The sequence below is a fragment of the Prunus avium genome, chromosome 2, assembly GCF_965620075.1.
Source record: "Prunus avium chromosome 2, drPruAviu1.hap1.1, whole genome shotgun sequence".
Lineage (NCBI taxonomy): Eukaryota > Viridiplantae > Streptophyta > Magnoliopsida > Rosales > Rosaceae > Prunus > Prunus avium.
In genome coordinates, this window is record NC_142285.1 from 24,876,579 (window position 1) to 24,899,822 (window position 23,244).

At 36.0% G+C, this 23,244-nt stretch overlaps 2 protein-coding genes across 3 annotated transcripts; one reads left to right on the forward strand and one right to left on the reverse strand.

Annotated features, from left to right (window-relative positions):
* The first annotated feature begins 8,020 nt into the window (after positions 1-8,020).
* Positions 8,021-14,380, forward strand: LOC110772976 (transcriptional regulator ATRX). Of its 2 annotated transcripts, none has more exons than XM_021977468.2 (7): positions 8,021-8,180; positions 8,290-8,369; positions 8,485-8,797; positions 9,080-9,200; positions 9,330-9,766; positions 10,902-11,217; positions 12,940-14,380. In XM_021977468.2, the coding sequence occupies exons 4-7, from the start codon at positions 9,093-9,095 to the stop codon at positions 14,167-14,169; spliced, it is 2,091 nt and encodes a 696-aa protein (XP_021833160.1). In that variant the 5' UTR covers positions 8,021-8,180; positions 8,290-8,369; positions 8,485-8,797; positions 9,080-9,092; the 3' UTR covers positions 14,170-14,380. The 2 variants fall into 2 exon arrangements, with proteins under 2 accessions (XP_021833160.1, XP_021833161.1); XM_021977469.2 differs by having other exon boundaries at positions 8,024-8,180; positions 8,293-8,369.
* Positions 14,381-17,073: 2,693 nt separating this feature from the next.
* On the reverse strand, positions 17,074-21,963 carry LOC110772977 (zinc finger protein BRUTUS-like). Its single transcript, XM_021977470.2, has 12 exons — positions 21,775-21,963; positions 21,420-21,673; positions 21,041-21,269; positions 20,536-20,704; positions 19,344-20,447; positions 19,171-19,240; positions 18,817-19,038; positions 18,603-18,740; positions 18,178-18,412; positions 17,993-18,052; positions 17,732-17,872; positions 17,074-17,643 (listed from the first exon to the last, which is right to left on the reverse strand). Exons 2-12 carry the CDS (start codon positions 21,656-21,658, stop codon positions 17,401-17,403), a joined length of 2,850 nt encoding a protein of 949 aa, XP_021833162.2. The 5' UTR covers positions 21,659-21,673; positions 21,775-21,963; the 3' UTR covers positions 17,074-17,400.
* Positions 21,964-23,244: the final 1,281 nt, after the last annotated feature.

The following is a 23,244-nucleotide window of genomic DNA, read 5'->3' on the forward strand; positions in this document are numbered from 1 at the left end:
CAATCTAAGATTTTTTTCCTTTACGCATTTGAATTATACGACGGGTTTTTATAATACCGACGTTATAATGAAAATACAATTACGGTAATTTATTACCGACGTTTGAAATGATTTATTACGTCAGTATTTTCTTTAAAACGTCGTCTTAATTAAACTACCACATCGTTTGGGTTTTATTTAAGGACGTTTTAATTTTTTCTGTTCAATTTTTTGGTATACGACGTTTTTCCTGGTTACCGACGTTATAATGTTACACAACGACGGTAGTTTCATACCACCGTTTGAAATAAAATACCACGTCATTGTTTTAAACAAATCCGTCGTCTTCACTGATTTACCACGTCGGTTACTTTTTAAAAAAAAATAAATTTTGATTTGTCATTAACACTCTTTGTTTTCTTGAAACAGGTCAATGAAAATGTTTAACTCTCATATAAACAAAAATTCATCATGTAAAACAGCCATTTGGAAAACTCTACAAGGTACTCATGAACAACCAACAAGTGTAGAGTATGGCTATTACGTGATGTGATTCACGAGAGATATAATTTATGATCCAGACCTAGCTTTTGAGAAGAAGGTAAAAGGCAAAATTTAAGATATAATTTCTTTATTTTACTACGTCAACTTTTTCTTTAAAACCGTCGTTTGTATCTTTATAACACGTCAGTGTTTTCGTTTATTTTTGCAGTTTGAAAAGAAAAAAGATCGAGTTCAGTACAAACAAGAACATATTGACGAAGTTAGGCTGGAATGGGCAGGATTCATTAACAGGCAATTACAGAATGATAAGTGATGTACATAAATATTTATTAACAATGTTTAGGTTTATTTTAATTTATTAACAATGTACATAAATATTTTTGTTGTAATCAATTGAACAACCTTCAAAAAAATTAATTTTTTTTGAAATTTTTTTAGTTTAGGATATTTATGTCTTTAAATGAATTCAAAGGATAATAATTCATAAAAACTTAATTTAATTCCCAAAAACCGACGTCTCATTCTCATTTAAATGTCTCATATGTGTATACAATGGTCATCTTATTATAACGGGAAATATAACATCAACGGCAATTCTCAAAAACGACATGTAACAAGAATAAACACGACGGTTTATATTTACTTCATCTTGTACATAAAATTTTTGTACAGATATACTACGTCTGTTAGTACAACCATATCAACGTCTTAAAGGTATTCAAAGTTGGTTATCTTATAAAATTTAACGTTGTATATGTAAACAACGGCGGTAACAACTTTAGAAAACACGTTGTATATACAATCCACGTCGGTTATATAAAACAAGATGACGTGGTAAGGTAATAACGTCGTTTTGTGTTCTTTAGACGTCTAAAATAATTTAGGACGCCGTGTTGTGTTGTTTAACGTCGTTGTAAAGGGATCCAACGTCGATTGTTGTAAGGAATCCGTAGCAATTTTCGATTCATTTTTCTCATACTTGTGTATTTTGTTTTATAGGGAGTTTCACTAAAACACCCAAAATGGGGGCTGAACCCAACACCCAAAACACTTTATAAACACACCCAAAACCCATCATTACACACACTCAAAACCCATTTATAAACACACCCAAAAAATATACAATTGTTGATTTTGGGTGTGTTTCTATGTTTAAATAGTGTTTGAGTTTTTTATTTATAAATACATGTCTAGGATTGGGTTTATTTATAAATTTGTATTTTTTATAATTATTGTAAAATTTAGGGTTTATTGAAACGACGACGGTTTTCTCTCGTTGTTTTTGGTCAATTACGCGCTTTCGAATCCCAGGAAACCCAAACCCCATCTAATTATTTAATACTTATGACATCGGTTTATTAAGGGGTGACGTACAAATAATTTACTACGATGTTCCCTTTTTTTGTCGACGTATTTTCGTTTTACAACGTCGGTTATTTACCTCAACTGCCGTCGTAAGTATGTATTAAACGTCGATATCTAAGTATTTACAGTCGTCGTTGAAAAACGCGGTACTTTGAAATTTTTACCCGCGATCTAAAATTTTCAGAATTTCCCTTTAACCCTAAAATAGTTCGTTCTCTCTCTTCAACATAAATTTGTCTTAAAGTTTTCACTCTCTCTCAAACCGTCATCTAAATTTTTATTATATGTCGGTTGTTTATTTACTCTCGTCGTCTGAATTTTAATTTTCAATTGGTAACCTAAAGACGACTGTGTCTCCATTAACTGTCATCTTTAGGCTACCAGAACCCAGAATTTTTTTCTTCAAAAAGCAATACAAATTTCTGGGTTTGGGTAGCTTAATGATGATGGTAACTAGATATGCTGTCATCTGAATTCCTATTTCACGATGATTTTTTTTGTAAACCCCGTCGTCTGATTCTTTTTTAATTTTTTTCTTCATAAAGCAATTCAATTTTCTGGGTTTGGGTAGCTTAAAGACGACAGTAACTATATATGCCGTCGTCTGAATTTTTATTTCACGGCGATTATTTTGTAAAAATCGTCGTCTGATTCTTGTTTGTTTGTTTTTTTTTTCAATTTATTCTCTGCTATTTGAATATAGTATTGTTTCATTGCTGGTCTTTTCACTTTATTATATATATGATTTTATAGTGTGTGAGATGGATAAGTCACGGAGAACCTTGGGAATGGACTACTAATGCTAGTAGAAATGTGGAAGAAGATGAGCAAAGTAGGTTCAATTTTGTTTCTGAAGAATTAGGGATGGATGATAATGATTTAGGCGATATTGGATCTGATCCTTATGAGTTTGCCAATGTGATTGGGGATGGAGATCAACCCTTGTACCCTGGTTGCAGTAAGTACACGAAGTTGTCGGCTTTGGTGAAGTTATATAATTTGAAAGCAAAACATGGGATAAGTGATGTTTGTTTTATAGAATTATTGATACTTCAAGGAGATTTGCTTCTAGAAGGAAATACACTACCTTCCTCTATGTACGAGGCAAAAAAGACTTTGTCTGCTTTAGGGATGAGTTATGAGAAAATCCACGCATGTCCCAATGACTGCATTTTGTATAGGAAAGAGTATGAAGATTCAACTAATTGTCCTACTTGTGGTATCTCAAGGTGGAAGGAAAGCAAAGATGGGTTCTTGAAAAAGGGTGTGCCAGCGAAGGTGGTGTGGTATTTTCCTCCAATTCCAAGGTTTTAAAGGATGTTTCAATCACATAAGACAGCTAATAGTTTGACTTGCCATGCTGCAAGAAAATCAGTTGACAGTCATATGTCTCATCCAGTGGATTCCCCGTCTTGGAAACTTGTTGATGATAAATGGCCCGAGTTTGGTAAAGAGCCAAGAAACTTGAGATTGGCTCTCTCATATGATGGATTCAATCCCCATAGTTCTTTAAGTAGCAGATACAGTTGTTGGCCAGTTATCTTAGTTACATATAATCTCCCACCATGGCTTTGCATGAAGCGGAAGTTCATGATGTTGACCTTATTGATTTCCGGTCCTAAACAGCTTGGAAATGATACAGACGTCTACTTAGAGCCTTTGATTGATGATTTCAAATCTATGTGGGATGGGATTAGAGGAGTGTGTGATGCACACATAGGAGAATACTTTACACTCAGAGGTGTATTACTGTGGACAATTAATGATTTTCCTGCATATGGGAACTTATCTGGTTGTGTCATTAAAGGATATAAAGCTTGTTCGATATGCAGCGATGATACACTTAGTCACAGGTTGAAAAATGGCCACAAAATTTGTTACATTGGGCATAGAAAATGATTACCAATCAATCATCCATATAGAAGGCAACGTGCAGCTTTTAATGGGAAACCTGAATATGGCACGCCTCCCGAGCCATTAACCAGAGAAGAAGTGCTGCATATGGTTGAAGATATTAATTACATATGGGGCTTGAAAAATGGGGGAAGTGTTGGTGAAAATGATGGTGACAGAGTTTGTTGGACGAAGAAATCAAAATTCTTTGATCTCGAGTATTGGAAATACCTCCCTGTGAGGCATGCCCTAGATGTTATGCACATTGTGAAGAATGTTTGCAATAGTATCATTGGTATATTGTTGGAGATCCCTGGAAAAAATAAAGATGAGATTGCTGCTCGGTTAGATTTATTGAACATGGGGGTCAAAACTGATTTGCAACCTGAGTATGGAGAAAGACGTACTCGCTTGCCTCCAGGGCCTTGGAATTTGTCAAGAGTAGAGAAGAGAGCGGTTTGCAATTCTTTTTTTGGTATGAAGGTCCCTGAAGGTTATTCTTCAAATATAAAAAAATCTTGTATCTTTAAAAGATTCAAGACTTCTTGGCCTTAAATCTCATGATTGTCATACCTTGATGCAACAATTGCTCCCTCTGGCAATTCGTTCTATTTTGGAGAAGCCTGCAAGGTATGCAATAACTCGATTATGCTTCTTCTTCAATGCTATATGTGCAAAGACGGTAGATGTTTCCAAGTTAGATAAGTTGGAAGAAGATGTAGTAGTTACTTTGTGTTTGCTTGAGAAGTATTTTCCCCCTTCATTCTTTGATATCATAGTTCATGTAGTAGTACATCTTGTCAGAGAAGTTCGATTATGTGGGCCAGTATATTTTAGATGGATGTATCCATTTGAAAGATATATGAAAGTGCTAAAGGGGTATGTTGAAAATCGTACTCGTCCCGAAGGTTGCACTGCTGAGTGGTATATAACTGAAGAAGCTGTAGAGTTTTGTACTGAGCATTTATCTGATGTTAGTACAGTTGGAGTGCCTTCAAGCCAGAAGATGGGAGTTTCAAAGCCATTATCAGGTTGCACAGTGAGCTTAGTTGATCTAGACTTGTTGAACCAGGCACATCTATATGTCTTGGAGAATACGGAGGAAGTCCTACCTTATATCGAGTATGTATGAGTTTAATTTTTCATAAGTAGCCATTTTAAATATTATTATTCCTTATGTTTATCTTATATACAAGGGACCATAATGCTTGATTTTTTCGTGTCAATTGTAGGGAACATATGATCCACATCAAGACCACTTATCCAAAATTTAGAAAGAGAACAAAGTGGCTACAAGATAAGCACAATAGCACTTTCATTCAATGGCTACATTTTAAGGTATATATGTTATTGAATGACATATTGAACTTTTAATTTTCTTTCTTTCTATATGTTAGATTGAATTAAGATATATTATTAATTTACAGGTTCAAAGTGAACTTAATGGAGAAGAGAATAATGGTGTATCAGATTACTTGAGGTGGCTAGCAACTGGTCCAAGCATGGCAGTGCCATCATATAGGAGCTATCTTATTAATGGTGTTAAAGTTAACACCAAGGCACAAGATGATGTGCAAACTGTCCAAAATAGTGGAGTTTATTTACTTGCACATAATATGCAAGTTGCTAGTGCCAAGGATAAAAACCCTATTGTCTTCAATATGGGTTTTTATGGGGTTATTCAAGAAATTTGGGACCTTGACTACCAAAAGTTTAGAATCCCAGTCTTGAGGTGTGATTGGACATAGGAACGACCAATTTGTTATGGCTTCTCAAGTCAAACAAGTATTTTACGTTGACGACCCAATGCATCGTGGTTGGTCGGTAGTGTTATCAATGCCTAATAGAGAATATAATGATGTTATTGGTGATGATGTGCTAGGTGATATTAGAATTGAGTGTGAACCATTTACTAGAGGAATACCAAATGTTGACACATTTGATGACCTAGTGGGTGAGTTTGGGAGTGAGAATGTTAGAGATGGGTGTGAAGATATATGGATTGATTGATTGTTGTAATGTATGACATTAGTTATGCAGTCAATTGTATGAAATTAATTAATAGCTTTGTATATCATTTTAATTTTGATCACATTTTCATTATGCAGGTTTTGGGCACGACAAATCAAAAATTTAAAATATTGGATTAAAGGTGGAAAATAAGACGGTTCAGTTAAAAAACTGGAAAAATAGACATCTACAATAAAACCAACGTCGTATTTTTACAAATGTCGTGGAAAGAAAATGCAAAAGACCGTAAAGAAATTAAAAGCGATATATGAAAATGAAAAGACGTCGGTTTATTAAAAATTAAATCACAAGCGGGTGTAATAAACATCAACGACGGCTTACAAAACAATACACGACGTATATTTCACTATAACACGACGTTTCAGTACTCCAACCGACGAATTTGTAAAACAGACCGTCCACGATTAAAATCTACCGTTGTCTAAAGAAGAAATAAAAGCATCTCTGTTCCATTAACTGCCATGACAGATCTTCTGCACGTCGGTTATTCTCAAATATTTGACGTCTAAGAGAACACATACATCAAGGAGGGTAACACAAGCGACTTTTAAAACACCAACCACGTCAATATCTTGTAGAAACCGTCGTGGTAGATAATTACGACGTCATACAATTGAATACTCGTGACGTAGGGAGAACTAACCACGTCCTTTATTTTACAAAAAGCGACGTTCAAAATATAATCCACCTCGTTTCTTTTTCTCTACAGGCCTTTAATATTATTTGTAACGTTAGCCTTTAACAAAAGTAGTCGTGGATAGGACTTTTTACGGCAGTATTCAGTAATATTGCTACATTTTAAACTATTCACATGTCTGTTTGTAGAAAAAGCGACGTCTAAATCTAAAATTTAAACGACGATTCTCGTAAGAGATGGACGTGAAATATATTTAAAAAGTCGTTTTTCTTTATAGTCCGACGTGGATAATATTATAAGCGACGTTTTTTCCACCAGTATGTCGTGGTTAATACATTTTATGTCGGTTATTCCGTAATTAATGACATGTTATATGATTTAAACGGCTGTTCTTTTGTATATACAACGTTTTTTAAAAGTTAAATGTCGGTTTGTTTATTTAGTTAACGTAGTATATGTTAACCACGATGGTTTCTGTTTTATACAAATCTTTATTCCTTTAATTAGGGACGTGGATAATTATCTGTACGTCATTTCCTTTGTGAATATTGACATGTAATATACTTTAAACGTATGTTCTTTTTTGGTTATGTCGTCTTTTATTAGTTAGACGTCAGTTTTTTATTTATTCAACATAGTATAAGTTAAACACGACCATTCTTTTGTGTTTGTGTCGTCGTTTGTCTATTAGACGACGGTTTGTTTATTTATTTAACGTAGTATACGTTAACCACGACGGTTTCTATGTTATACAAATCGTATTCCTTCATTTAGGGACGTGGATAATTATATGTACGTCGATTTTTGTTTTAATATTGACATGTAACACAATTTAGACGTCTGTGTTTTAATAAAACTGTCGTCTATTTTTGTCGAAGGTTTCATTTTACAATATATGTATCGTAATTAGATGTCGGTTTGTAATATTTTTTGACGTTGAATGTTTTACGACGTCGGTTATTAGCTGACGTTGTTTTATATACCAAAAGATGGCGGTCGATTTCATGACGGTTTGAAAACCTTCTAGATGACGGTGGATTCCCGTCGTCTATTTTGATTTTTGTAGTAGTGAATTAGAACTCCTTCCTAAATTTTGATTTCTTCTAATTTGATTACTATAATTCGTCTAGTCTTCATAATCGAATCTCACTAGATGACAACGTTGAAAACCTAAATCCCCAAATTTTAACTTCATTTCTCAAAGCTATGTAAACCCTCTTGCTTGGAAAGACTAAAATACCCTTAAAAATAAATAGAAAATTGGATGATGTTAAAATTAGGTGATAAATCATAAATTTTGAAAATTTAAGGTGATATTTCACTTAAATTTTTCTTTAAAATAATAAATTAAAACTGATGTATAAGTTCAGGTGACCTACAAATATCCCAATTACTAAAAACATCCTACTCATGTTATTAATTTTGACGAGGTGACGGTGGAATATCAAACATTAATCAATAGTGCAATGTGAGCCACAATGATTTTCATTGATGGCAAAATTTTGACCTCAGTTTCGAGATCGCTGAAAGAAAATTAAGGCGAAAAGAAAAGAAAAACTAAAAAAGAAATGTCCCAATTGGACCAAAGACATCATTTGTTTTTTTCCAAGGACCAAAGAAATCATTGGCTTATTGCTTTTGCACCGTCATTCTTCAAATGGTCGCGACAAAGAAGCTTCCTCTGTTCATTCTCAACGGACCCAACTCCCTCTCGACAGTGAAAGTAAAAGTCCCCCTTAGGGTTCATCATTCATGGAGCTTTCCTTCTAAGGTAAGCCAAATTTCCTTTTGTGCAATTTGTCATCTGGATGCTCTTCAATTTCATTCGTTTGATGTTAAAATCTCTGTAATTAGTGATTCCCTGTCTTTCATGATTACAGCAGCTCAATTTTGAAGTTGGGGGTTCTGTTTAATCTTACTTGAAAATGAACAATTCTAATCAGGACACGCAAGATCAGAGGTAAGGATCATCTGGGCATCTGTCATTTCTTTGGTTTGGGTTTTTTTGATATGTGGGTTTCAATGTTTGAGGTCCGTTATCTTATATGTTTGTGCAATAATTTTCTTTTCTGTAGCATGCCTTTCTACTTTTTGGGTTTGAAGGGAGCTGAAGAAAAGCAAAGAAATTGGAGCTGATTTTGGGAGACAGGGGGCCTTTTGCCTGGCTGGGCTGTTCGCTGGAACTGCTCTTACGCCAATCCATTTATCACCCATCCCACCTCTTGGAATCTATTCGTCCAAAAAAATCCTCTCCGAACCCAATATCTTCCAAGAGACCAAGAATCAAAAGTGGCTCATCAGCTATAGCACTCTCCCTCATGTGCCCTCGATTGCTTGTCTGCTGTCGGCGTTCAGGTACTGTTCTGTAGCAGCGACGTCGTCTATCAGGTACTGTTCTCTCCTCTGGAACTGAGTCGTTAAATCTTTCGTTCCAGATTGATACCGTACCGTGATTGGGTATGCTCGATCCAGATCGAAATTTGTAGTGGGGTGAGCGAATTAGGCAACTATGGGTTGTTTGAAAGAGTGATTTATTCTTTTATTCCTTTTTAAAGAATATATATATTTATATATATGCATAAGCACATTCACACAACAATTTATTCGTCTTCTTGTTGATTTTATGCTTTTTCGTTTTGGTGCTAATGAAATAGTTTCCATATAAATCAGGAGTAATTCGGGCATGGAGGATTCCACTGCAATGACTATTGAATTTCTTCGGGCACGGTTGTTGTCCGAGAGGTCTGTTTCAAGAAGTGCAAGACAGAGAGTTGATGAGCTGGAACGAATGGTATATTTAATGTTATGGCAAAGTCTCTGGAGTTTATCTTGTTGTTTCTGTTTCAAAGAACCCCAACCTCTCTCTTTCTCTCCATTCTCTTGTACTACTTTTACAATAGTTTTTTTGTAAACAATTCAGGTAGAAGAACTGGAGGAGCAACTTAAGATTGTTTCTCTTCAAAGAAAAATGGCTGAGAAAGCCACAGAAGATGTTCTTGCCATTTTGGAGAGCCAGGGGATAAGTGACATTTCTGAGGAGGAGTTTGATTCAAGCTCTGATCAGGAAACGCACCAGGGATCCAAAGTGGGAAATAGTGTGGCAAATGAAGAGGAAAGCTTTGTAATTTCAAAGGTCCGAAGAAAGGAACAGGAGGAACATTCAGGTTCTGATGCTGACTCTTCTCTCATACCTGGTAGAAGCCTGTCTTGGAAAGGCCGCATTGATTCTCCACGTTCTCGTGAAAAGTGTAAGGATCCATCTGTGAGAAGACGTAGCAGTTTTTCATCCATTGGTTTCTCCTCACCAAGACACCACCTTGGAAAATCCTGCCGCCAGATAAAACACAAAGAAACAAGGTTTGGAGATTTGGCTTACTTACTCTTATTTGTGTGTGCATAATACATACAAAGCTTGTGTGTTTGATATATGCATGTATGGATTTAGGAGAATTATTTAATGTGGATGTCCTCATTATAAGAAAAAGAGCACATTGTGGGGCCACCCTGCATTGTGGTCCAATGAAACGAGCCCTCTACTTTTTCACTTTTACTTTCATGTACCATTCATTAAAAATAAATCAATAAAATTTAAAACCGAAACCCTTAGCCATCTAATTTTCTTTAAATAAGTAGGCAGATGCAATGGTTTTGATAAACAAAGTAATGTGATGATAGTCATTCTATCATCATTCCTTCTTTATTGAAAACAGGTTTTGGAATGTGTTGATTTTCTATGGGGATGATTCATGAAATGGAACTTAAAAAAATAGATAGTTTGGATAGTACAACCACCTTACAGGGTGATCGAATAATGTGGTAATTTATTTTCTTAAAACCGGAAGATCCTCTTTAATGAGTTTCCATAAATATACACTTGAAAGCGATTGAAAGAAGTTGAAAGTAAGGACTTGTGTATTAGTCCCTCAATCATATTTGATCGGTTGATATGCATATAAAATTCTAACACCTATTGCTCACCTTAACCATCCATAACTGATCGACCTATAGGATATAAAATATAAGGGGACTATGAATATCTGTCTTTTTTCTTAAGCCAAAACACTGGGCATATAAGCTTTGATTTCTTTCCTAAACCAAAACATGATTAATGCTATATGAGAATCAAGGAACGAAAGAGAGGAGAGTGTAAACCAATTAAGAGATTTTGAAATGTTATATTATTTTCAATAATTAATAAATTGTGGCAGCCTCAACTATATCTAACAGTCTGAAAGGTATTAACTGGGTTTTCATATCTGTTGCATTAGAAACACTGCATTCGCTGATATACAATCCATGCTAGATTTACATCATAATGTTCATAAAGTTATTATTATATGATATTCTCCCAACAATATATACAATATATAAATTTGGAAATGGAAAATAAAGAAAGAAAACAGATTTTCTAGGCGAAACTTTTTGGTGCGTGAGCTCTTTATAAGTTTGTAACTCTTAGTTTTAAGTATGATGGTTTGATTGTAATTTTCAGATCAGACAAGTTTGATTCTCAAGAAAATGGAGTTGGTGCTTCTTCAGAAGGGCTTCCAAATTTCTCAAATGGGGGACCTGAGAAATTGAGAGAAGGTTCTGAATTCCCAGAAGAGAAGGTTTTATCCAATGATTCACTCTCAAGGACCAAAGAAAATCAAAGAGATAGTGACCTGGATTTCAATGGGCATGGAAGAGACAAAGACATGGAAAAAGCACTAGAACATCAGGCGAAACTTATTTGTGAAAATGAAGAGATGGAAAAGGCTCAAAGAGAATGGGAAGAGAAGTTTAGAGAAAATAACACCAGTACACCGGTATGCTTTATCTGAAACTGTTGATGTCATAGACCATGTAAATGCTTTTTCTTTGACTTAAAAACTTATCTCTGTTCTGCATATCGGCTTAGTGCTTGTAATATATGCCCTTCCTGGACTATGTAGTGCTAGGCCATATGTTAGACTTCTTGAATTGAGCATGATTGCACCATTTTCCAATTTTTTTTAGGCATGCTTTACCTGTTTAAGTGATGCAATATAATTCAGCACATGTTTCTTTAAAGTGTTTTCTAAACATCTTAATTTTCAACTGTTTGTTTGGTATTGCATAGCTTAGGTTTAGAGTATGCTTGATAGTCAATCAGCATTTAATTGGTTGACGTCACTTAGTTCCGAAGAACTTATTTATTTCTTTAAGCTAAAAACTGAACTTATTTATCTCCTTAAGCTGAAATTTGAACATACAAGTGATCACAATTGATAACATTATCAACAGCACATAACAATTCGAGGGGCCACCACATCATTATCAGAAAACTATTAAATACATGTCAGCACTAACATAATCACTACCTCTGCAAAATATCATCAATGGCACACTCATTACTTTATTATCACTAATTGCATCAGGAATTGGGACTTTAGGGTTATGGGATCGTCTTCAACAATGAATTCAGGAATTTCTTGTATGACCTTATCTTCAAGACCTTGAATCGATTCCTTTTCTTAAAATATATATATATATAAAATTCTTACCTTTTTCTTTACTCATCAAACTCTTTGGAAAAAGTTTTCTTAATTTTCAACCGACTATTGTAATAAATTTCCAATTGTCAAGCTACAATAAAATACATGAGGAAGGTGTATATTCAGCAATCTATCTTCCAAGTGATCTAAAGGTTCATCAACAAGTATAACATCTGACTCGCGTTAATCACCAAACTCTCACTCAACAATATCATAAACAGAACCTGGATAATCAGAGATAACTGCTGCCTCTTCTGCTCAATGTTTATTAATGGAGCTTGTTTTTATTTTTGGGTTGACACCTACATTGTGAACTGGAAACTCAATACTAATTCTCTCCTTATCTATAAACAAACCCATTGCCTGTGTTCCCATAAAGAGGAAAATGAAAACAATCTAGTCAGTTGCTTACAGTACTAGGTGAAGGTATGGAATAAAATATTAGCTTCATAAAGGACTAGTTATACATGTTTTTCATGTCAAATTCGAGTCATTTGTGTTTGAGACTAAGTTGGCTGCTATTATTTGTGTTAACAGGTTGTATTTTCAGGTTTCTGTCAAGTAATAGTCAACCAAGAATTTGCCTGTTAATTTAATGTTAGCTTGGTGTTGTTTTATGGTATCCTGCTTAAAATAGACAACTTTACCATAAGCTTTGTATTTTGTTTTCATGGCTTTGAGGCGCTTGCTCCTAGCTATTATTTTGGGAATGAATATTGATTAATACGGCATTAGTCTCAAGTCTTCTCAAGATATGTATTTTGTGTATGAGTGAGGACTTTCTTTGGGTTTAAATAAGATGAAACCAATTCAACCTGTCTGGAAATGAACATACAATAGGCGTTGTTCTCCTCGTAATGTCTGGTCTGCTACAAGTAGCATTTGTTTCTAAACAGTCATTGGTTGCATTAGTCAATAACTGTTTATTTTTTGGTATCTAGGAACTCGCTTCATTAATTATCCTCTTGTTTGGAATCTTAATGCACTAAAGCTGGTGGGTTTTTGGTCATATAGGATTCATGTGATCCTGGGAACCATTCAGATATCACTGAGGAAAGAGACGAGATCAAGGCTCAAATGCCATGTTCTGCTGGGGTGGTTGTTGCCCAAGCTCAAGAGACAAAGTCAGAGGAAGGAGATGTTTGCCTACCGAAGGAAACGTTCAAAATTCAGCAAAATGGTTTCCTACCAGCTTCACATGTAGATATGGGAGGGTTAGAGGATCCGCTGAATAAAAGCACTGTTGCTCCGTCACAAGTTGAAGAATTTGCATTCCCTACTGAAAATGGAAAGCAAAATCATGAGAGCCTAGAAAACTATGCTCGTAACCCTTCACATGGCTCCCATCCTAACCCACTCATGCATGGATCAGCCCACAACCGCTCATCAGATGCCTCTTCTTCTGGTGCAGGCAGTGGTTTCCATAAAGGAAATGCTTCAGGGAGCAGAAGCGACCTATATGCATTGGTGCCTCATGACTCGCAGGATAGGTTGGGTGGTGTACTGAATGCACTTAAACAAGCAAAGCTATCACTACAACAGAACATGACTAGATTTCCACTAGTAGACGGTACATCTGTACATAAATCCATTGAACCGTCTATTCCTGCTTTGAAAACTGGAGACAGAGTAGAGATTCCTGTTGGTTGTGCTGGGCTTTTTAGACTACCAACCGATTTTGCAGTTGAAGAAGCTGCAACTCAAAGTAGCTTCCTTGGTTCTTCTTGGTCTGGAAGGTATTGTCCTGAAACACTTGTTACAAGCTCTTTTGTTGAGATGAGACCTACCTTTTCCATGAATGCTGCGGATAGATATGTCCCCAGCCCCTTCATTGAGACAAGACAAACTTTTTCTACTAATGCTACTGATCGATTCATCCCCAATGCTTATGTTGAGAGTAGACCAAACTTTCCAGCTAATGCTGCTGAACCATTTGTCACTAGTCCTTCCGTTGATACGAGATCAAATTTTCCTGCTGATAATAGATTTCTTAGTGGCCCCTATGCAGAGTCTGGGTCAAGAGTTTCTACGCTGCAGCCACATTTTGATCCTTACTTTGATATGGGGTTACCCTCATCGAGATATGCCCAGCCTCCCTATCCCAACTATCCCTCTGTTCCTGACCGAACACCATGGATAACCTCTGATGAAGCACTAACAAGAGCCCTTCCGAGAAAGCCAGCTGGGGCACCAACAGATCGGTTTTCATTTTACGATCATGTTCGACCTAATATGTACAGATAGTAGCATGCCATTGCTAGTTATTCAGAGTGAAGCTTAGTAGTGAATAGTGGTTTTTGTAGAAAGATTTTGAAGTCAGGGCCCTCTTCTTAATTGCCTGTGTATCCTCATCAGGTTTCTGTATTTATTGAAGGTGACTGAGAGATTGTACACGCATGCCACCATTTATGCTTCCATCTTATGTCGTCTTCTGTTTAATGACTTATTCAAAGAATTCTTTGAGTTTGTGTATGTGGCCTAATGGAATAGTTAAATTGATTGGAAAACAAATATTAAATAAAAATATTTTCTCTGATATACACTCCGGGGACTTCTCGCTATGTGGTGTACTGCATCTCGAGTCTCGACATACATTGGGTCTATTTATATACGAAGTATACCAGCACATTTCCTCTATCAGCAGTAGAGAACTCAGCTAAAGTACACATTTCCTCTATCTATAGGCTCAACACCATTTCAACACTCCTCCATCAACTTGGTTTCGACTTTCTCATTTTACCTTGTGGGCTCCATCATGAGTCAAAGAAGAAGGGTAGGTGTAGCCCTACTCTGCAAGAAATAAGCTAAAAATGAGTAGGAGATGGAGTTGAAGGTTTCTAACCCAGGATCTTATGAAACAAGAACGTCTTAAGCTATTGGGAAATGAGCCAACAATTTATTATCACGTGTGAGGTGTTTTACATATCTAAAGTTCCCAGTTTACTAGTTGTCACTCACATAAATTCCTAAATAATCTATACTTTTGTGATCTTCCTCACTATTTAGTATTTGCACCACTACAGTGGTGCTACTAGGAGGAGACCTTAAAATATATATATATGGGGCAGATTCGTGGCATCATATTTTTGACACAAGTTTTGACACAAATTTTGAACCATTAGATTAAGCACTATTAATGGCTCAGATTAAATCTCACAACTAATTTATTATTATCTCTAAAATGATACATTATTCAAATTATTATTATTTTAATCTAATAATTATGAATTGCACAGTACCCCAAATTCTACATCTCCCTTCCTCCATGCCCAACGTCGGTAATCTCCTCCATAGCCTCGATGTGCCAAAATCTCCATTTGCCTACTGCTAGTTATATGCAATTGATACTATCTATTTTGACATGGTTCATACCCAGATCGAAACAAAGAAATGCATATAGAGTTTGAGAAAATACCCAGGAGACATGGGATCATGAGGATAAAAAAACACAAACTTTCTCTCCACTTAGAATCAGAACGAATTTGGGGGACTTCCATGAGAGGGCAGGGTAATCATGCTCTTAGTTTCTTGAAATTTCATTGGGGATGATCACAATGAATCTCAATCAATTTCTTTTCCCCCTTTATCAGTAATCTCAATTTTATTTCAATATGTAATAAGTTAGCAATCATGGCTCCTTTCTTTTTATTTTGGTTAACTGGAAATTTAGAAATTTAGAAATTTATTAAAATCTAGAAATTTAGTCATATTCCCTATGCTTGATCTTTTTTTGTTTTTCTCAGCAAGGGGAAACAGAAGTTTTAATTTAGCAGCACCATGAAAAAAAAAGAAAAAAAAAAACACAGAGATCAACCTTCCTCCTCCTTACGTCAATCTTCCTTATTGGGTATTTGATTTTGCTATATGAGTTTTTTTGGTTGTTTCTTGTTATGGAGGAAAATGGTGTGTGGACTTTGATGTTATTTCAAAGGCAAAAAGAAGATTGAAGAGAGAAAAAAAGGGAAAGTCATGAAAGAAGAAGAAGATGTCATGAGAGAGAATGTTGATGCTTTTAGGAGGATGTGAAAACATAAATGAGGAGGGAGAAAATTGAATGGCAAAGTTAATTAAATTCAATTTTAATTAAAGAATTGGTTTGTTTAATCTTAGCCATTTATTGTAGTCTAATCTAGTAGTTCAAAATTTGTGTCAAAACTTGTGTCAAAAATATGGTTCCATGGATCCGCAACCATATATATATATATATATATATATATATATGTGTGTGTGTGTATGTGTGTGTGTGTGTATTAAGTTAGATTTCCCACCCATCACGTAAAAGTAAATCGGGTTTCCCCCCAATGTTGTGGAGAGTTTTCCCCTCAATTTTTTGATGGGATTTTGCTCCCTTGCCTTTTGGCAAGCTTTTGTCTTCTCCCCTAGGCTTTTAGGGGTTGTTTCTCAGCCTTTTGGGTTGATCTTGCTTGATCTTGGTAGATTTCCACCTTTGCCCTCTTGTTGTTTGTGCTTTTGAATTTTAAGGGTTTGGTGGTAGCTTTTCTAAGATCTTTTCCATGGAGGTGGAGTTGATGGATCTGGTGGGATCTACTCCTTTGGTCTTGTGGGATTGTGTGAGGGGTTGCTAGAGATACTGTGACTTCCTTTGAAAGTCAGGGTGGAATTTGAGTGGTAATTGCTCTCACTTTTTGGTGTTTCCAGTCCCATGGATGCTTCAGAGTTGGTTTTCCACACGATCTTTGTTTAGCACTGGTTCATGAGTTCTTATTGATCCTGTCATCTTCAACTCTGAGTGAGTTGGGGTTTAATTATATATGGAGTTTGCTCATTGTTCTTACACTGGTTGTTTTTATTGTTTTATTTTTACTTTCTTGTCTGCAAGAACCCTTCTCTGGGGGCAATGTTCTTCCTGTGTAATCTTGTATCTGCATTCATATTAATGAATTTACTTTGTTACCAAAAAAAAAAAAAACAAAAAAAGAAGAAAAAAGATAAAAGAAAGGAAGTAAAAGACCTAACTATCCTAACACAAGCCTAATAACTTAAAGATCCATATCATAGTATGACATATGGTCTACCTACTACCGTTACCTTGTTTATTGATGCATCATTGATTCACCTATGGACAACACAAATCAGTCCCATATGCTAATGACTCGAGCCTCTCACACCAGTAACATTCTTATTCCATTACAAAAAATAAAAATAAAAATAATAATAAATTACTGTCGAAAATGTGTCAAAATCAAAGGTTGTCCATTTAAAGGAGGTAGTGTAATCATGGACATCCATCTTCTAAAGACATGCCAAAAATGCCTTATTACAATATCCGCAGTTTGCACACTTTGAGGACTTTAATTCCCAACCACATATACAAAGGTTTGCTACCTTCAAACTCGTCAAGCGGAAATCAGAATTTCGAACTCCGGTATTCGCCTACTACAAGGGACTTTATTGGACAAAAAAAATCTGAAACCTGAAGTTTTGAGTTCTTCTCTGGGAAAGAGATGGCACAATCTACCACATGAAAATATTGTACTTGTTCCTCCCCAATGCCTTGAACCAAACTAAAATTAGAACAGCACTTAAGACACAAAACAGCACCAAAACGCACAGCGCCAGACAACACATCAGGAACCTGTCTTTGGTCTTCTGTCCTGTAACTGCATTCTCCAACCCTCTTTTTAATCCTTGCAGAAACCGAGGATGCTTCACATTGTGGAGTCTAAACCATAACACAGAATGATATAACATATTTACCTGCAGCCAAAAGAAAGAAATATTGTTTCATGTTTGATTATGCACGTTAAAAAGAAACCATACATCAACTAAGCAAGTTTAGCCTTACCCAAAACCAGGTGCGGCCAATGAATCTTCCTTCAGGATTTGTGTTAGTCCATGAAGTCTTCATTTGAGCTCTTTGATCACAGTTGAAAAATTCCATGGTCTCATCTCCACCAACCAGAATTGAGGACTGAGCTGATGCCATCTACATGATAGTCCACAGTTAAAATAGATAACAGTAATAAAGAGAGCATTCTGAAACTAAGAACAGAATCAAAGGAAACGAATCAGGCATTGAACATAATAAGCCTATGAACTCTCTTACCATCGTATTTCCTGAAGATTTGCTGCAGACTAGACAACTGTAGTGACTCTGAGAGCAGGCCTAGCCAGACATAAGAATGTGTGAGATTTAATTTAATGACTATTCTTAAATCTTTATTCAATAACAGAAAAAACAGAAAAAGAAGAGTAAAACATGTATTGTTTTCATGTGAGATAAATAAAGACCTCCAAGCAAGCTGAATGCATAAAGTGGCCACATGGTAAAGCTCTAATGCTTGCAGTTGATGTGAACAAGAACTCATTGCAGATAGGGCAGTTAGTTTCTAGGCATTTCTCCCGGCACTTGTGGTTCACCAAACCGATGCCCAAGCAACAATTGCATGTCATGCAGTGAAAATAATCAATGCCGAGGCCCTTCCCAACACGGCATAAATTGCAAAATGGACAATGATATACATTCCTGAGAAAGGAAAAGTAACACTGATATTAAACCAGAAAATAGTTGCTGTCTACTGATATAAAGAAGAGTATCATCTGTATAAAGAACAAAGTTTCCTGATAAGAAAATCTTATTATTTCGCTCCCTTCAAAATTATTCGCTTGAATAATTGATAAGTGACAAGAACAAATTTTCGAATAAACTTCGGTACCTGTCATCATCAAAAAGTTTGCATGTACTACAATAAGACTTTGCCATTGGGAATCCGTTGCAAGAAGGCGTCGAGCATATTGGCCCAACTGGCTGAATATTAAGACATTGCATACACATCATTTCTGTTGTTGCTTTCCTGCAGTAAAAATAAGAAAATGTCATCTAGATAGAATGGCTCAACTTGACAAGAAACTATATCACCAGAAAATTACCTATCAATTGTGTGGTCGCTGCTCATGTCATGGCAATATCTACATGTAAACAGCCTGCCACAGCAAGCAGCATGGAGTTTGCAGTTCCTTTTGTAATGCTTACAACCATACACTCTTTTCTCGGGATCTCGAAATTCTGGTGACTGTCCCACTGAATCGTCACCATCAAATCTATCCTCTGCTAAGGCCTGAGGTAAACTCTGCTGAGCAGCCATCCAGTAACTAAGATAGAAGATGAGTAGTTTATAAATAGAGAATATGACCTGGGCATGAATAGTTAATTAAATCATTATGTTTCATGTACAATATAATAATTTTAGAAATCTTAAAGCACATAGTTACCAACAGACTAACCTAGTCATTAGATTCTTCAAGTTATTCTTCTTATGAGACTTGAATGTGTGATCAATTCGCCGCAGGCTTCCTTGAAATTTAGCATATTGAATTAACAAAAATATAGAATCATGCAAAAGGGAACAAGACCAATATAGGATATCTGTATGTTCGCAGCATTTTCAAGCACAAACCTTTTGGAGAAATCCTAGTTTCAAGCTTTCTAGTCTGTGAAGTTGAGATTGAAGTTTCCTTCCAGCATTCAGTAAGCCATTCGTTGAACATTGTATTTTTGGTAACTTGCTTGAAGGTATTCATCATTTTACTCTGTTCATCCGCAGTAAGTGCTGAAGTTATCCATGGTAACATAGATTTTAGCACTTCAGCACCGGTAGTACCCAATATGAAACCAACCGTTTTGTTTTGCTCCTCCACAGAGAAGTGTTTCCCAAATAGCGGCCATAGTTCAAGCTCTTCCCTGGACATATGCTGGTTTACCATCATTCTTAGTGTCTTGAACATTACATGAACATTGATAGCTAACTCATAGTACTTTTGCACGTGGTCACTAGACTCACTACATTGGGTACTAGAAAAACCTATCATACTTGCGTGAAGGTGTGAAAGCTCAAACAGAACACCCGAAATATTTTGAAATGCCTGTTCCTCTTGCTTGTGATCCTGTGTGTATGAGTGACTCACATTATGAAGTGCATCTCTGGATTCCAATGCCGGATACACTATATGATCATCAGCATCACTATGAGCTTTATATAGGCCCCATAACAAGCAGAAACATCCAATGAACTGCTGAAGAAATATCTCATCACAATTGCTGAGTCTTTGAGATTCATTGTCTAGATATTCCAAGTCACGGCGTATTGCCTTATGAACTTGAAAAACAACATCAATTGGCTGTTCTGTAAGTCCAGTAGCCGAAAAGCTATTATATGTTTCCCAGACTGAGTGAGATCGGGCAATAGAGTTGAGATGCAAGGAACTAATTGACTTAACCTTAGAGAAGGAACTAAGACCCGGATTGTTAATGTTTAGTCCTGGACATGGGATACAGCAGGACCCATGAGAGTTGAAAGCATTAGTCTCTTGGTATGCTGCACAACAGATGTCTCTAGTCGACAATGCAGAAGCATAGGTACCTGATGATTGACCGAATTCTTCATCACGATTACCAAACCTTTTGACAGAACAGCATCCTATTGCACTTGAGCAGCTGTCATTAAAAGGCTTGCTAGCCCAACCACAAAAGAGCTGGACCAGAGCAATATCTGATGCTGTTGCTGTATCAAACAAATTTGTAAGAAAGGTTATATAACGATAAACCAATATGTATGCCAACAACTAGCCATAAAGGGACAGATACAGAACCTGCCAGCTGCATGTTTTCAACAAAGTTCCTGGCTTCATTTGCCGTCATTGAGTTTACCAGCCATGGCAAGGCACTCTCAATCAATTTCAAGGGCATCACACACAATGTTTGATGCAGAAGTTCCCGTTGTCTTGTGACACTAATGTGCTTTCGCACAAGTGGAAGGACCTAGACAGACAAAGAGCACAGCTGATGCTTTCAGGAATCAAAAGGGGTGTTCAGTGCTACAGGCTGTAGTCATGCAGCAGTAATTATTGAGAGCAAAGAGTAAAGAAGCATGGGGTTTCTGGTACCATCTTTACATTATTAGAAGCAGGGGAGATAAGTATTTTTGGAAATCTCGTCTTCTGCCAGTCACTTTCATGCATCATATACAAAACTTGTAAATAATTTTTTTCTGTGTATGTCTCTCTTTTGGTTCATAGTACTGGTGCACAATTACAGGGAGCCCGGAGCATGCTGCATAACTTTGCAAAAGCTATTTTATCAATTAGGAGATCTCACCTGAACTTCCTCATCATGGAAGTGCCGCGTTAAAGTTTCCATGATTTGATCAGCATGTGAGCATATTTTTGAATTAAGTTCAGCAACTGAACAAGAAATTTTTCCTGCCTTCTGTATACTTTCAATCAAGCACCTAAACTGATTGAAAACACCTTCTTCTTTTGAGTGCTCCTGGAAAGATAAATTTTTTCCATATACTGCAGGATATATGACCTTGGACTCAGCAACACTGCAACAGAAAACGAAACAGTATTTCAAATGAAAAAAGAGGCTATAAAATCCATTGCTGCAAATTAATCAAAGCATTTGTGTCAAAAAAATTAAGAATTATTTTGATAAATAAATAAATAATGTAAAACAAGCTAATGTTTTAGAAGACCTGTGGAAGATGCAAATTTCAGCAATAAAATGTAGCTTGTCACTGAAAACTGATAGGTCATATGCTTCAGAAATATGTATCTTCTTGGCCTCCTCAAGTATCTCATTCAACTCTCTTTTAATAGCATTGTGCCAAAGCATTACAGTATCTATTGGATGCTCTCCAGTGAACTCAGATACAGAATATGCTCCATTCTTTTTATGAGATATCATGCTCACCGGAGAGTATTTCCCTTCCATCCAAGAAAAAATGACCTTCAATAAACAAAAGATGTAATCAACTGCATGAACTTGGTAAAAAACAATCTGAAAGAATTCAAAGCTAGCTTTAAATTAGCAGTTGAAAAATCGATAACCTGTTGGAGAAGCTTCTCCTCTGGTAATATCTTGCTCAAGCACTTGTGCAGATCGTGATATTTATCAGGCGAAATCGAGGATGACAACCAGGGGAGGAACTTAGCCACTACACTTGTTGGGATGCTGCACAAAAGCTTCCACACTAAAGATGCCTGCTCTTCAAGTGAGAAGTTCTGATTAAGCAAAGGGAAGACCTGATATATTGAAAAGACAAACAAAAATGGTTATAGTATTGTCACTTCAATTTCCAGGATATGAAAAAAATAAAAAACAAACTTGATAGACATTTATAAAAACATTATACATACGTACACATATTGCAAATACGCAAAGCTCAGTTTGAGACAGAAACTGATCTTATACTGAAACACTTACTCACAACAATTGATTCATAAGGGTGCATGCACAGATGCGTAATGGACTTTTTTTGTGAGAAATAGCATTTTTCACTGCCGAAAGTGATGTTATTAAAATTGCATACGAGTGACTTTTGGGTTCACCTCATAATCATCTACGCAACAAAATCAGCCAAATAGAAAATCATGGACTATTTTTGAAAGGGTTAAAAGTGTCTTCTGACAACTAAAAGCACTCCCGATAGCATTTATGTGAAAAACTTAAAAGTGTTTCTCAGGATTCATTTCCAAGTGCTTTTCTAGAAAGCACTTGGATCTTTAGTATATAGAAATGTTTCTAAAAAAGCGATCAGGAACAAGCTTCCTACAAAAGCAGTCCCAAACGAGGAGTCATCTAATTGTAATCACCTGTACTAGTTGAAGTACAACCATTCTCTTTCAGTCACTCTCCACAGAGATGCAGAGATCTCATATATAGTTGTTAAATTAGGGAAATCTATCCTCGATGGAGTAGTTTAGTATACCAGACGCATCATCTTATATTCTTCACTGTTTTTAGTCAACTAAGACGTGGTGCCATGTTGGCATTTATTATAAGTTATAAGAAAACAAAGGCGTAGAACAAAAACCTTGTGTCACCAATGAATTAATTAATCTATCATACACTAATATATATACCTTGATTCTTGATCATCCATATTCTTATTTTCCAGTAAACCACGTGCCATTTGACATGAAATTTTTAATTCAATTTCGTAGTCAATGATATGCCTTTCCTATTTTTTTTTGCCCCCAGTGGAAAAGAAAGGAAAACGCATATCATTGACTGGCGATAGTTGTAGAGTTTTAATACTTCATAATATCATTATAGAATGCAACAAAATAAAAATAAAAATAAACCATACCTGCTCCTCTTCCTTTGCCAAGCCTTGACCAACCAAGGTTTGTAAGGCTCCTGTAAGAAACGCCAACTCCCTTGGGAAAGTTTCCTCATTTTGTATGCTAGAACTCAGCAGCTTAGACAGATTATCAAAAAGAGTCTTTTCACCAACGTGTTGAAGGAAGTACGTTGGTGCTATATTTTTCACGCGTGTATCAATAGCTGCAAATATC

Bases quoted from the DNA above. Each gene is read 5' to 3' on its own strand.
- LOC110772977 (XM_021977470.2), bottom strand. From the start codon at position 21,658: ATGGAAGGGAAATACTCTCCGGTGAGCATGATATCTCATAAAAAGAAT. The intron at 21,270-21,419 runs GTCTTCTAAAAC...TTTCTGTTGCAG, and splicing joins GAAATTTGCATCTTCCACAG to TGTTGCTGAGTCCAAGGTCA. The intron at 17,644-17,731 runs GTAAGGCTAAAC...TTTTGGCTGCAG, and splicing joins TTGGCCGCACCTGGTTTTGG to GTAAATATGTTATATCATTC.
- LOC110772976 (XM_021977468.2), top strand. From the start codon at position 9,093: ATGGAGGATTCCACTGCAATGACTATTGAATTTCTTCGGGCACGGTTG. The intron at 9,767-10,901 runs GTTTGGAGATTT...TGTAATTTTCAG, and splicing joins ATAAAACACAAAGAAACAAG to ATCAGACAAGTTTGATTCTC. The intron at 11,218-12,939 runs GTATGCTTTATC...TTGGTCATATAG, and splicing joins AAAATAACACCAGTACACCG to GATTCATGTGATCCTGGGAA.